Here is a 15,254-nt window from a genome sequence, read left to right on the forward strand (position 1 = left end):
CACAGAATACTAAGAGACAGGTCTGGTGGCTGTAAACAAATTATGGAATTGTGGGAAACTTGACCACACCCATAATAAGTGGATATCCAGCTAACTAAAATCATTCTGGACCACAGGTGTTGCCGAACCGGAGAGGTTCAACCCGTACTGCCAAAGAAGTTCACCAAAACACCAATCAGGCTATACAGGGTACTGCTGTCACGGGTTTTCCCCACTTTTAAATAAACGCTTGACTGTAGGATATTAAACACTTTTTGCCCAACTTGTGCATGCTTACACATACTGTAGCAGGGCATCACCCTGGAAAGAAAAGAGAATCAAAACCAATCTATCATTACAATTCACACAACTGGAGATCTAAGTTACACAGTACAGGACACCAAAACAGTAAGGGTAAATAAAGTTATTCAAAAAATATTGACCAATTCTTTTACAACATTTAACTTGTTTACATCATTGTTACCTCTTTGTAGTAATTTTTCTGCCATTAACTATTTTTGTAGAAGTTGATACGGATTTGAAGCTACCCATCCCACTGCCACCAAATGACGTAGAAGAGAACGAAGTAAGGCCCCCATGTCCCAGTGAACCAAACGAAGTAAAACCTGGAGGGTGGAGAAGACATGGAAAGTATTTGAATAAGGCAATGTGAAGAAATTTCTAATGAAATTATGGTATCTATATAGTTTGTGCACATGCACAAAAGCAAAAATATATCAGCTAATAAGCTTCAGCAATGGGTCAGATAGTGTAACAACTCCTACTATAGGAAAGATACTACAGAAGCAACTGCCAAATTTGTTTTTTTCCCAGCTGGTCTGCTGGACCATCAAATTCTGGTCTACTAATTCCAGCTCCCCAATTTCAGATACCCAACAAGTCCAGTAACTTGGTAATTTCTACTCCCACTGACTAAGTGGAGCTGTGAAAACAAGGCCTCTAACATTGAACTAGACCAGTGGTTCCTAACTTGTGGTCCATGGACAGTAATGCAGGGGGTCCGTGGAAAGTTTAAAAAAAAGGATCAGGCCCACTGTGGGGGGGCTCAAGCCTTACTTTTTTCTATTCCTTTTATTTTTCTTCCTCAGGGAGAGGTCTTTGAAATTAATAGACTGAAAAGGCGTCTGTAGGCTTGAAAAGGTTGGAAACCACTGAACTAGATTCCAATAATTGAGATCACAAAAGGCCATAATCTTTTTTAAAAAGGTGTAGTATGCGCCTTTAGAGCTCTAAAAAACATTGGAAAATACCCCCTAAGTAAGGTAAGTAACACCAATATAGAAACTGACATACTGAGAGGTTAAGACTTGGCCAGTGTAAGGACATAAATAAAAGATCAAGCAGAAGAAGAGATTCAATTCCTTTGATAGGGCTTATTTCCTTTTTTTATATAAGACTTTAGATAGAACAAATTCTCTACAACACTGTGGTTCTATTGAAACTAAGGGAATCTCCAGTGAAATTAACAGGCTTCAATTTCTCAAACATGCCGTACCAACTTACTGCAGAGAAACTACTACTGTAGCATTATTATATTTGGCTTTAAGGTTGATTTAAAATATTTACCTGTATCAAATGAAGAAAAACCACTCCCAAATGCAGGGAAACCATTAAATGCTGAAAAAAATGGCCCACCACCTCTGTTTCTGTTCCCACGTTGACCTCGGCGATTTCCAAATAAGTCCTCAAAGGGATCTTCTACAACAAAAAACAGACTTCAATAGAGGACATGAAAGGGATCAGTTTTATTCAGTAGTTCTTTAATAACTATGGGGACTTTCAGTAGAGAAGGAAGTTGCTTTGCGCTGTCCTCTGAAGCATCTGGTACTGGTTACTGCCAGACAGGATCTGACCACAGGTCTGATTCAATATAGCAATTCTGTGTTCTCTTGAGCCCTGTAAGAGACCAATATTATCTCTCACATCCACCCAGCTGTTTTTGGCCTCCAGAACTTTAGGAACTATTATTAAAGTAAGGGTATGCTAAGAACGAAGTCCTGCTTCCTTGATTCTGTTCCAGTTTGCAAATAACTAATAAATACAGGGGTAGGGAAGCAGGAAAAAACATGAATTCACTTTTCAGCAGAGAAATGTGTTCCACATGAATTATGCTATATAAGTAAGCCTTACTACTTATTCAATAACTATATGGCTCATATATACGCACACACAAATCCATGTTTTGTAGCAAATTCACATAGAGGAGATCAGTTAACATTTGGGTAATTAAGAATTTGTCTCCTCCTTACATGGCCATTAACTACAAAGAACACTTTGCTTTAACCATGGTATCAAGACATGACAACTTTTTTGGTTCAGAAAGGGAACAATTTACATGCTGTTCAACATTAGAATGTCAAAATATCAAAAGTTACTGCAAGAAAAGCCCTTTTCTCTGTAAAATATATCATCTCTCAAGTGGAGTTGTGGTTATTAAATCTGATTCAATCCCTAAATAATCTAAGATTTCTTGTAGAATTTAATTCAAGATTTATTGGATGGCCATTACCACCAGAACTCTGCATAAGACAGACTCAACATATGCTAGTGTTCCATTAAGTCTGTAATGTAAAAGGTATTGGAAACAGGAAGTTAAAATATTCACTTTTAAAGGATCTGCAAACGTTTTAGTTTAAGCTTTCTAGTTTGAGGATTAGATGCTTAAGATCTTAAGAGGAAATTCAGATAAGAACTTTTGGGAAGAAAAGAGGGTTGAAGGCAGTGCTTAATGGGCAATGTAAGAGGTGCTGGGGTTCAAGGAAATTTTTTTTACAACTTTCATACCTGATATAGCAAGCCCAGAGGTGCAGAGATTCGGGCCATGCAAGCATTTCCCTGAATTAAGGACCAGCTGAACTCAAAGACCTGTAGCTGAATAAAATAAAACTGGCAGGCCACTTGTTCTATTCCCTGGAACAGATTTTTTTTTCCTTTTATGTGTTATAATTAGTAACTGTGTGTTATAATCTGACTAGTGTGTTATAATCAGTAACTATGGAATACCTATATGGAAGTTATTACTTTATAGAAAGCTGCAGATAAAAGGGAAATTTCACTAGAATATAAGTATAAGGAAACCTATGTTTGAGTTTTACATCATACTAGCATAGCATCAGCATTTGTACAAAACCATGATTTACACAATACAATGTGCCATTAAGGTAGGGATCTTTAATTATGAATGCAAGTTATTTTGGATTAAAGTTCTCACTGCAGTAGAATTGTACAAGACCCTGTACTACACCACACAGGACACTGGCAACATTTACAAAATATTTTACAGGTCTGGGTTAGCTACAGAACAGTTTTAGACATGTTTACCAGGTCTGTAATTGTTATTGAAAAACATAACATTGCAAAAAAGAGAGAGTTTAAAAGTGTAAAAGTGACCGGAAATGAGTTATTTTCTAATTTATGAGGTCTGTAATACTTTCTTCAACTACAGAACTTTCTTATTCTAAACCAAATCTGTCTTCATGTTTCAGAGAATGGGTTACTTCTCAATAAAAGGATAATAACTACATCCTGAAGTCCCACTGAAGGCAATAGCTGAAGTTAAGCATGTCCTAGTGTTCCTGAATCTGGACCATTATCATTTTCAGACAATTCATAATAAAATCAACTTGTAATTCTAGTTACAATGGTTAAGTGAAAAATCAGAGACCTACAGCAGGTTTCCTTCCTCGCCTCCCAATTAAAATCCACTTCCAGACTAGGTTGGAAGACTGATCACCGAGTGCTAGAAAAATAACATTACAAATAAAAACAGCTAAGAACTGAAAGGAAAGATGGGATTTTTAAGTCACGCCTTAAACCTCTGCTTGTTTTACTTACACCTACTTAACATATGTGACAAGTTAAATTTTGAATAAAAGAAGCCTTTGCTGGCACTCTAATATTCTTACTCCCATCAAATATGAATTAGAACTCAAAAATCTATTGCACGTCTCACTGGTCCTCCAACAAAACCAGAAACAGAGAGACAGCCCAGACTTAATTGTGAGGTAAAATTCAGGCAGTGTTTTTCCTCCATTAAAATGCTTTTAGCCCCTTTTCTCCACGTTAAAACATTCAGATTTTTTAAATCTCAATTTTAAAAAATCCTTTGTAGATCACCTTTAACACCAAATTGCAATAGTAAAATCTTAGGACCAACTTTCAACATAAAAAATGTTACTGGCCAAGTCATCATATACCTAGAGTAGCTATTTCAAAGACTAGCATAGAAGAGTTTCTCAGTCTAGCATATTAGCTAGCAAATAAAGCCATTGCAGTTAACAGTGGTATAGTCCAATTTATTCCTTCTAGTTAGAGAATGACTCACTAGTGAGTTATGAAGGTCATTTACTCATGCATACAAGTGATCTATATTATATTACTGCCACTATTATGCTTTCTATTTATAATGCAGCTTATGTTCAGTTACCTGGTATTAAAATAAAAACAAAAACACTCATGTCAAAGCTACAATATATATTTTTATAATCTATTGCACTATTGGCCCCTTACAAGCAACCTGTGCCACCAAACCCCAATTCTCCTTATCTCAGTCACAACAGTAACACAAGCTAAGAGGAGCCTGAAGGGGATAGACCAAGGGTTGCAATCTTTCAGAAGTGGCGTGCCAAGATTTAACTTACACACTTTTATTTACAGATCTGCCTGCCACTGACAGTTTTTAAAGTCAATAATACCTCCATTAGTGGCTGAAAAACAATTCTTCCTGCTGCCAGGATCTCTGTATTTTTTTTTAAATATACTGTTTTGATGGCTTTTCTTCTTTCCTCCCTTCAGCTTTGGGTGCCTCAGAACACCACCAGGCCAGTGCACATGGGGGAAGCTGGAGACTGTCAGAGCAACAGTTTTCCCAGTCAGTACTACACATTAAGGATGCAATGCACCAGTGATGTGGCCGGCCATCAACCACATTCCGTATTTAAGCCCCAAGTTGGAGGCCATACGGGGGGAAAGCTATGTGCACTATAGCCACTTTGCCAAAAGTTCTGCACATATTCTGGGTGCTTTAAAAAGAGTCTGTGCTGACCAGAGGAGGGATCATCAGATCCATATTTAAGTGAACGTGTTTGCTGCAATATAAGTGGGATGAAGTAGCCACTATTGTAGCACAGAGTGGAGCAGTAGTCCTGGGACGGTCTGTTTTGCAGCCTACCACTCTGGTTGTAAGTGGAAAGGTGAATTTTACTTGCCCATGTACATTTCTACATAAGCCAATCAACTCAGGGTTTATGCAGCTTTGTACTAAGTTCAGAAAGCTGGAGTTCTGACACTTAAAAGAAGAAACTCCTTTGCCAGCGCAGTCTGCATCTATGTTAGGGGGCTAGGACATCATGAGTTCCACAATGTAGTTGTAGCCTTACACTCCAGATGGTGCCCCTTCCCTGTGTCGATGTCCACTTTTACTGCTGCAGTCCCCCAACTGCCCTGACCTTTGTTCCTCATATTCCATGCTTAGTCCTCCACTTCCTAATCCTTGGCGTACACCATGCACACTTCACTAATGCCTTAAAATTAACTAAGTGTCCCCAAAAGACACTACATTCTCTAACAAAGAATAAGCATATAGTTATAAAAACAGAACACGACATGCCTATAACCATGTCGCGCACAGTATTTTCTTCCCCTCCTCAACAGCTTCCTTTGCTTTTGTACAGCACCTATGCATTCTTCCATAATACCGACTGATGGCTGTACTCCGCATCAAGCTACTAAAATTCAACTGTCTTGGAACTCAAAGACAGTTATTTAAGGTGTACATACGTAAGCTGTAGTCAGATGTAATTTTATCTTGGTTTCAGGCAGTAATATAGATCAGGAAAGCACCAAGTTATCTACAAGCCCTTCTTGCCCATACATATAAACTAAATCTTTTTACTTTTGCTAATAAATGAAATATTTACTGCCATTATGTAACAGTTGGAGGAAGAGTCAACATGATTTTTGTAAACAGAAATCATGCTTCATTAATCAGAATTCACTGAGGGAGTCAAACACATGGATAGGCACGTTCCAATTTATATAATGCAAGTGGTGTTTCAGAAAGCCTTTGACAAGGCCCCTCACCAAAAGTTCTTACGCAAAGTAAACAGCAATACAATAATAGGGAAGGATCTCATAAATGATTAAGAGAAGAAACATGATCAATTTTCACAATGGGACGCAGTAAACAGCAAGGTTCTTCAAGGATCTCAACTCAGATCTGTGTTCAACCTCTTCAAAAAGGTGATCTGGAAAAGGGCTGAACAGTGAGGTGGCAAAATTTGCGCAATGTAATCATTCAAGACAATTATAGCCAAAGTGGACCACAATGAGTTATTAGAAGACCTTATTAAACTAGGTGACCGGACAACAAAATGGCAGGCAAAAGTCAAATATAAAAAGGAATGTATGAGGGAAAAGAGTCCCGGCTATGCACACAAAATGGTGGGATCTAAATTTGCTGCTGCTGTTTAGAAAGCAAACTGTCTCATTGTGGATAGTTCCCTGGGGAAAATCTGCTTAACACAGAGACACTCAAAAAACATACAATGTTAGAAGCCATTAGCAAAGACAGAGATAGTAAAACAAAAAACAAAAATCAGTATCAATATCAATCATTTGAATACTATATGCAGTTCCAGTCACCTCATCTCAAATGATATTAGAATTAGACGAGGTATACAGAAGAGCAAAAGCTATTAGGAATATGGACCAATTTCCATACAAGAAGAGATTAAACACAAACTGTTCAGCTTAGAATGACATAGATCTATACAATCATGATTGCTGTTTTTTGCAGTGTTATTTATCCCGTCATACAACTTAACTAGGAAGTCAGCCAATGAAATTAATAGGTAGCAGATTTAAAGACAAACCAGAATAAGTACATCATGCAATGCAGTCAGTCAGTCTGCAAACCTCCTTGCTGTAGGGATGTTGTGAAGGTCAAAAGCACAAATGGGTTTAGAAAATTAGTAATCTTCATGAATAGATCAATCAATGGCAATTAGCTAAGACTATCAATGTTGCAACCACCACCATGTTTTGGCTGTCCTTAAAGCTCTGACTACTAGAAGCTAGTACCAGATGACAGGAGTTGTTCACTCAAGCAACTTATCTCTTTTGGCCATTCTCTGAAGCACCTTGCACTGGCTACTGTTCAAAAACAGGCTATTGGGCTACATAAATCACTGGTCTGAATCATTATGGCAATTCTTATGTCTAACTATTTATTTTCTCAATTATCTATTCTGGTTCAGTACTTGAGTAGTAAACAAAGATGCTCCAAAACTTACTAAATAAAAAAGGAAAAAGGAACCTAACCAGAGGTAGGAAAACTTCAGTAAAAACACTCTTCTCTAAGTATGCAGATCCCTGCTGACCAAGACATTATTAACTTTTTTTTAAACTAGTTGACCAGAGTGAACAAGATCTGGCTGATAGAGAGGCAGCAGCATGGGAGAAGAGGGACAGGTGGGAGCTGGCTCCCCGCAAGTACTGGCTCCTGCCTGCTCCCACTGGGTGTAAACATATAACCACTAAAAAAAAATCCAGTTGTTACACATTTACACAAACACATTAGTTAACATCCCTAATCCACAATAATTCTGGTTCACTAGTTCAAGCAGTAAGTACACATGGTACATTTAGTAATCTGGTCAGAATAAGCAATCACAACTTTTCATTCTAACTGGAATATTAACCTACTTCAATCCTTGTGCTGTCAAATTTTCACTGGCTTCACTTGTAGTATCATTTTAGGTATGAATTCAATATTATGCATCAGGCACCTCCCATAAAGGCAACACTTCAAGTACAATACAGAAAAAGCATTGGAAAGTTCAATGATATTTTGGTTAAGAGTGTGAAAAAAACGTTGAGGACATTTGTGTCATACAATTAGATTTCTGCATCAATGCACAACTACAGGGAGTTGGGGAACATCAAAACACAGTAATCGACTTGTGTGTTCCTCAAAAGCAGAGAAAACAGCACAATTCTCCACTGATAAAGCAAGGTGTGTCATTATTCTATGCAGAATTTAGATAGCTGATGCCATAAGTCTATTACATAGTGTATGGTCTTTGAATAAACCACATCACCCCACACACATTAAATATATTTAATACCACTCAGTAGAACCTGGAATTCTTGATACCATAGTCAGACCTCAAGACTGACAGGCACTGTGGTATCTGCATTCTCTTCGCACCAGTTCATCTCAGGATCTTTTTTGTAGAGGCGTACCTTGATGTCCCCAATGCCCAGACAGGTAGTCAGGCTATTTCCTAGTTCAAAATGCAAATGTATATCTTTTTACCTACAAAGTTTTCAAACTACTTGTAATTTTTCTGAACCTCAAAATCTTCACCACCTCATATGCAGAACTCAAATGCTTACCCACACATTTTCAATTTTTTTTTTCAAACCCTAAATTAATCTTTTGTTGAGATTGAGATCTGAAGACCAATCAATCTCCAGGACTGAACATGCAGATAGTGAAGATATTTGTTACACTTCTTCCCACTAAAGAAACAATGTAAAGAGGAATCAAAACACTTCCAAAAATAAACTTTTATTGTTTTAACTAACATCTTCAGCTGAGTTCCTCTTTCAATTCTTCAGCCACTTCCTCCTCAGATTGTCTACTAAACTGCTGCCCTCCACTCTAATCCTATAATGTCCTCCTCCAATATTTCATCAGATTCTTCCTCTGACGCTCTGCCACTGAAATCTTCCTCCAGCTCCTCCACCAATCCGCCACTGAAATCTTCCTCCAGCTCATCCACCAATCCACCACCGAAATCTTCCTCCAGTTCTTCTATAGATTCGCCACCGAACTCTTCCTCCAGCTCCTCCACTGAGCCGCCACCGAACTCTTCCTCCAGCTCCTCCACTGAGCCGCCACCGAACTCTTCCTCCAGCTCCTCCACTGAGCCACCACTGAACTCTTCCTCCAGCTCCTCCACTAACTCCTCTGCTACTCCTCCACTAGATTCTTCCTCCAGATCCTCCACAAACCCTTCCTCTGATCCTTCATTAAGCTCCTCAGGCAGCCATCTGATGACCACTGAGTAGGAATCTAAAGAAACATGCTCACTGTTATTACTAAGTAAGCTCATAATTCTAAACTAGTTTGTCACCTACCAGATATGTCAGTGAATTTACATGTCATCTTAAATATAAGATAGTACCAATAAACATCTTCCTCCTTTATAAGCTAGCCCTATTATCTGCCATTTGAACAGGAAAGCAGCAACAATAAACTACAAGCAGTAATGAAATGGTTTAATATTTGTATTTAATTACTCAATGTATGCATGTTTTATTTTAGAAGCTGATCTCTAAAATGAAGATGCTATGTGTGTAGACCTTTTTACTTTAGCTTATTTTTCTATATATTATACTGAAATGAAATAGTTTCAGTGTAAGGATGCTGTGGTTAGATGCAAGTTTCCTTGCACTCAGTTCATGTTTAAATATTTAATTTTATAATCAAAGTATAGGTTGAACCTCTAATCCAACACACTCTGGTCCAGCAACATCTGTAGTCCAGCATGATTTTAGTTATATGTCCACCTATCACAGGTGTGGCCAACTTTCCTGCAGTCCCATAAAATTTGTTTACAGCCATCAGCCCTGGCTCTCCATGTTCTGTGCTGTTATTTAGCTCTATTTTACCCCTAAATGTCTTCTAACATCTCTGTGAACAGCAGAAGTACTGGTAATGTTGCTAGACAATATTCATCACCCATTGTCTGACAAATTCCCTGGTTCAGGACAGATCAGGTGCCGAGGATGCCAGATTAGAGAGGTTCAACCTGTAGTTGAAAAAACCATCACCACTTATCTGTACTCCAATTGCAAGTAACCCCCTTACCTCATGTATCTTATTTAAATGTTGCCAGTACTAAAGGTATGGGGGGTAGGGTGAGGGAGGAGGGGAGAATGGTACGTGGGAGAGTGGAGATTACAGAGCAATTAACAAGATAGCTTCTGAATAGGAGACCAAGTCTAAAATCCTGACTCCTTTCACTCCTTTCTTCTCTTCCCTCAGTAAGCCCTTTTCTTTTTCCTGTAGGTCAATAGGGCTCATCTCCAAAAGAATGAAAATTTCTGTTTTTCATTATTAACAGAGAGAATCCAAGCCTCTCTTGCTTCTTATCAACTAGGGCAAAAGAAATAAAAGCCCTTAAAATCCCCCACTTTCCTCCTCTGTAAAACATTAGAAAACAAGTCCCCACGTTTCCAAGGATTTCATCATCTTTCCCCCATTTGTTTTACATGTTTTGATAGACTTGGCACAATCTCTGGGAAATAAGGTGGACTGTCAACCTAGCTAGATCTTCTATATACCTACATAGTGCTGGCATATATGTAAATAAGAGGGCAAGGAGAGGACAGAAAAATGGGGTCTGATTAAGATCATGAGATGTTGGTACATGTGTCAGTTTCTGGGAAGCCTCATTACCCTAAAATAAATTCACAGTACAAATATCTCCCACTGTACATTAAACTATATAAACTGTACATGTATACGGTGAACATTTAGTAGACAAGCTTCCTCTGACCCACTAGTTTATTTTTTTCCAGATTCCTACAGTAAGACAGTGATTTGTGCTCCTTTCCCATTCTGGAGAGAATCATAAAAGTCACCTACTGTCTGCAGTAGTCATGCATTAATTCCTCTTCAGCTCCATGAAAGAGCCAAGAGACTTCTTGTATCTCAGATCTTGTCTGTAAACAGGCAGAGAATTCTTCTTGCAATCTTCCAGGTGTCACTCTTCCTGGATCCTCCATGAAGCTCCAGGATTGAAAGGCTCAATACAGGATATGTTCCCTTTTATGGATCAAAGGTGAAAGCAGCTGCACTGGCAGAGACTAAATAAGATCCCCAGCACTTTTGGTGAGATCTTTTGTTAGGTCGTAGGTGCATTCATAAGCAAAACAGCTCATTGGCATGATGCTGGCAAGAGAAGTATTTTTAAAACTGCTCTGTTGACAGCTTAAGTATTATTTTCTTAAACTCCGTGGTAGAATCTGGTTAAACTGCACCTATTGCATGTGCTTTTCTCGGTTCATTTTTGGTTCTCACTGACACGCACCAGACTTTGGAAGAAAGTGATTGTATGCCATACATAGCAATCTAAATGTACTAAAGCAGGATTGTTGTGTGATTTATTAGTTTCCTCTTTTAGAAAGTACAAAGCTAACTTGATATACTATTTTTAAAACAAATCAGATGTTAAGAGCATAAAATGACCACAAAACCATCCATTAAATGCCAAACATCAGAGAACAAGAAAGGAGAAGAGAAAAATGTCCTGTGAAAGTCAAATTACACACATGTTATAAAAGGATTAGTTTAATTATGATCCATCTCCCTTCCCTTTCCCCCACAAGCAGTCAACTTACCAAAGAAGTCAAATGAAAAGGGGTCCCTTCCACCAAAAAACTCCCTAAAGACATCTTCTGGATTACGGAATGTGAATCCATATTCAAACGGGCTATCAAAATGACTTCCACCTGCAAAAAAGTAGTGGCATTTCACTCTTCACACTACAAAAGCACAATTTATTTGAATGGTATGTACAAGCTGTGTTTTTATATTTTTTTAAATTACAGAATTCTAGTTTCACAATAGTTCATTCCTCGCTCAGATGGATTCTAATATATTCTTCAAACACTTAATACAGTTAAAACAATATTTTCATGTTAAATTCCCATTCAGCTAAAAAGCTTTATTGTACCTAAATTACTGTAATCAGTTTTTCAACAGCAAAGAACAATGATTGTCCAATTAGTAAAATATTGAAACAGTTCATCTAGTTTAAGACTGTTCAATTTCTTTCCCTCCCTTCTTCTAGATAACACTAAAATTAACAGTAATCTTCAAATGATCATTTATGTCCTTCTGCAGGTGTGTAGACATCATTATTTATTACTCCACTATATTTGAAGGTAGAGAGTTGACTAAGCCCTTATTGTTAACATAAAAAAAAATATATCAGAGTCCTTTGTCAGTGCTGAAGTCTTGTGCAGCTTTACACCCTGAATCAGTATAATCTTGCAATGGTTTATTTGATCACATCACTTGCCAGTTCTTGATTTATGTCAGTGGTTTTCAACTTGTTTTCATGTTCGGACACCCAAAATATTTTGAATAGGAGGGGCAGGGCCCTTTGGAAATCTTAGTCTGCAGATCTTTAGGAGTCTGGGGACCACAGATTGAAAACCACTGATTTATAATATACAAAGACACTGACTTACAGTTCGAAAACACAAGTTAAAAATTAGATTTTAGTACTTAAAACTATTTATGATCATAGATTCTCAGAAGAATTTTGGAAGAGTTTCTCATCTGATTTATTATTTGATTACTTAAAATAGTCTTTAAAAAAATTGGGTAAACATCAACAAATAAAAATAAAGCTATTATAGATTCTGCTTTGCAGGTTAGTGTCACGTTTGTTTGAAAAACAATTGATGACTGGAATATATTTTAGAAAAATTGTAGAGTCTCCTTCTGGTCTTATGCTTTCTAAAATATTTTTCAAATTAAAACATTAGACCAAGTTAAATTCTAACTTGCTTTTCCTGAATTACTTTGACCATACCCACTTATATGCTTTTTAAAAATATTGTTTTACATTTCCCAGGACTAGAGCCAGCCAGTGTGTTTATCAGGATCATGTCAAATTGGTATCCTATGGTATGTGCTAACAACAACAACGTTAGTGCCTCTATTTCTATATAATTTCAATCCATTTTAAAAGATTTTAGCTCTTATGGCTGTAAATGTTTTTCAGAACATGTTCTAATCTGAAACTAAAGTCTGCAGAGTGAAACGGTTTATCATTCAGATTACAAAGAAGAAAAAACATGCTAAATGCCTACATACCTCCTCCTCCATTTAAGCCTTCTTTTCCATATCTGTCATAGATATCACGTTTTTTAGCTGCAATAAATTACATTAACTACATCAGTAAAGTTGACTTGGAAGCAAAAGAAATGCAGTAAACATCTCTAATGTACCAAGCTGAATTTTATCACAGCAAGTTTGCTACAGAAAATGCTGAGTAAAAATATGTTGCTGAGGATCAAAGCACTGCAGGTGCAAAAAAACCCTCTTCACAAGTATCAATAATTTAGTTCTAATAGCTGCTAATAAGATGCCATGTTCACTATATTGTATCAAAATTTCCACTGAGACACATTTAGTATGCTGAAAGGTTGCTCTTGCTTGGAGGAAGCCTATGGTCTTCATGTTTATATATATATTTACCAAAATAACTAAATACACTGTGGCAAAACTTTAAGAAACTTCGCCACCGTGACATCAGATTATAGGAAGGCCTCTTTCAAAAAGGATATGCATTGATAATTGCTAGGAACGGATGCAGGATGAAAAAGCAAGTGAAGGACAGAGACCATGTAGGTCAAAAAAGAGCTGACTGAAATTAGTTGCTTGCCACATTCTACAGTCCATAAGCAAAGAACTTCATTCTTCAATATTTTTTTTTGGGGGGGGGGGGGGGGGGGGGGATGGAGAGGGCAAAGAAAATCAAGTTTTCATTTATATAAGAGTTTAGTCTGCGCTTTTATTACGGACACAGCAGGCTGATGATATCTTGCACGTTAGAACATGGGGCTTATCGCTCCAGCAGTCTGGACACTATTCTGCAAGTGCAAGACTGCCAGAGGATTTGACACAACTAGATATTTACAGTTTGATCGAACTACCACTGGAGTCTTCCCATTGACATTAGTGGGAGTCTGACCAGGAACTGTAAGCAAGTGAAAAAGCACTAGTCACTTTTACAGTGACTGCAGGTCAAATATTCTTTGCAGGGATCATCCTTAGAGCTGTTCTTGCCAAAACCCATCTCTGTTTAAAACTGTAGTGACAAAATTATTAATAAAGTTTAGGAGAATTTATTGCCTCTCCAACCACTTTCTAGGATTAAATTTGCCACGTTGAATCAAAATCATAGTACCTTACCCTCTGGATAACAACGGTATGATTTGTACAGCTTGGTTATAAAAAATATCCAAGATATATTACACTGAAATAATCATCTCAGTGCAACACAATTGTAACAGATCAATCCATCTAGTCCAATATCCTGTCCCTAACACTCAGAGGCAAATGTTCCACAGGAAAGCACAAAAAACCACTCAGAAGGACAGTTATGGAAGAAGTTTCAGTTTAATCCTTACAAATTAGACAGCAGAAACCAAAAGATGAGGTGGAGTAAACATGTCTATATCCTGCCAAACTAGGCCCTATTTTGAGAGACAATTCACAAGGATATTTCTGAAGAGGAGGTGGTAATACACCCCTATTAGTCTGAATAATAATGTTTTGGATAGAACAACAAACTTATGACCAGCTCATGTACAATGAATATTCCTGGCAGCATTAATACAGATGAAATAGGTGCAGAGGAGAATGCCCAACTTTACCAGTTTACTTTTTTGGGAAGCAATGAGAGAAGAGGGAAAAATGCCAAAGGAGAGACCCAGATTTGGAGGGAAGATGTTCAGTGCTTTTAAAGACTTAAAGTTAACTCCCAGCCCACTTCCACTTCTACCCCCTCCAACCTCTCCCACCACGCAAAGCTGCCGCCCCTCAGCCCATGTGGGCTAGGAGCCATGAGTCACAAGCCTCCACCAGCAGTGGCTTGCTCCCCAGTAATTGCTAACTGTTACCCAGTAAGCATCATCTGTTGAGGGTGATGCTTACCAGGTAACCAATTAACTGGTTATCCATTCACATCCCTAGAATACAGCTGGCTACTTGGTAAAGAAAAAAATTATTTGAACTAATCCCAATTAACATGAGATGATTAGGGGGGGAAAAAAATGGAGAACCAAGTGGTGAGAAGAGTTGGTAAGAAGAGACTTTTAGGAGTTTAGGAGGAAGCATCACCACTACGGATTCCAAGGATGTATTACTTCAAATTCTATGCTCTCAGATCTTTATGGACTTTTATCAAGGATTCTCTTAATCACAGGTTTCTAGACACAGGATTTAACATGAAGGGTGAAACTGTTACATTAACTCATTCAAGAACCTTCTTGTGTTTTGGGATTTCTCATCTGTCACCCTGCTCCTCCACCCTACACTGTCCAACTACTTACACTTCTTTCCAAGAGCACCAAATTGAACCACTCACCACAAAGTGCCATTTATGGACCAATTTTTGAAGAAACCTTTAAAGCACTATACTTATTCAGCATTTCCTCTGTATCAC

General features: G+C 37.8%; 1 protein-coding gene across 3 annotated transcripts in view; it reads right to left on the minus strand.

Annotated features, from left to right (window-relative positions):
- Positions 1-15,254, minus strand: part of DNAJB6 (DnaJ heat shock protein family (Hsp40) member B6) — a 99,126-nt gene that overhangs the window by 50,785 nt on the left and 33,087 nt on the right. For 2 of the 3 annotated variants that reach the window (XM_075922748.2, XM_075922746.2), the window contains exons 4-7: positions 12,899-12,955; positions 11,413-11,523; positions 1,567-1,698; positions 464-605 (exon numbers count right to left, since the gene is read on the minus strand). In XM_075922748.2, the coding sequence (XP_075778863.1) occupies positions 464-605; positions 1,567-1,698; positions 11,413-11,523; positions 12,899-12,955 (442 nt within the window). The remainder of the gene's footprint in view (positions 1-463; positions 606-1,566; positions 1,699-11,412; positions 11,524-12,898; positions 12,956-15,254) is intronic. The other variant, XM_075922747.2, reaches the window with a different exon arrangement.

This window comes from Pelodiscus sinensis, chromosome 2 (assembly GCF_052426305.1).
Source record: "Pelodiscus sinensis isolate ZL-2025 chromosome 2, ASM5242630v1, whole genome shotgun sequence".
NCBI lineage: Eukaryota > Metazoa > Chordata > Testudines > Trionychidae > Pelodiscus > Pelodiscus sinensis.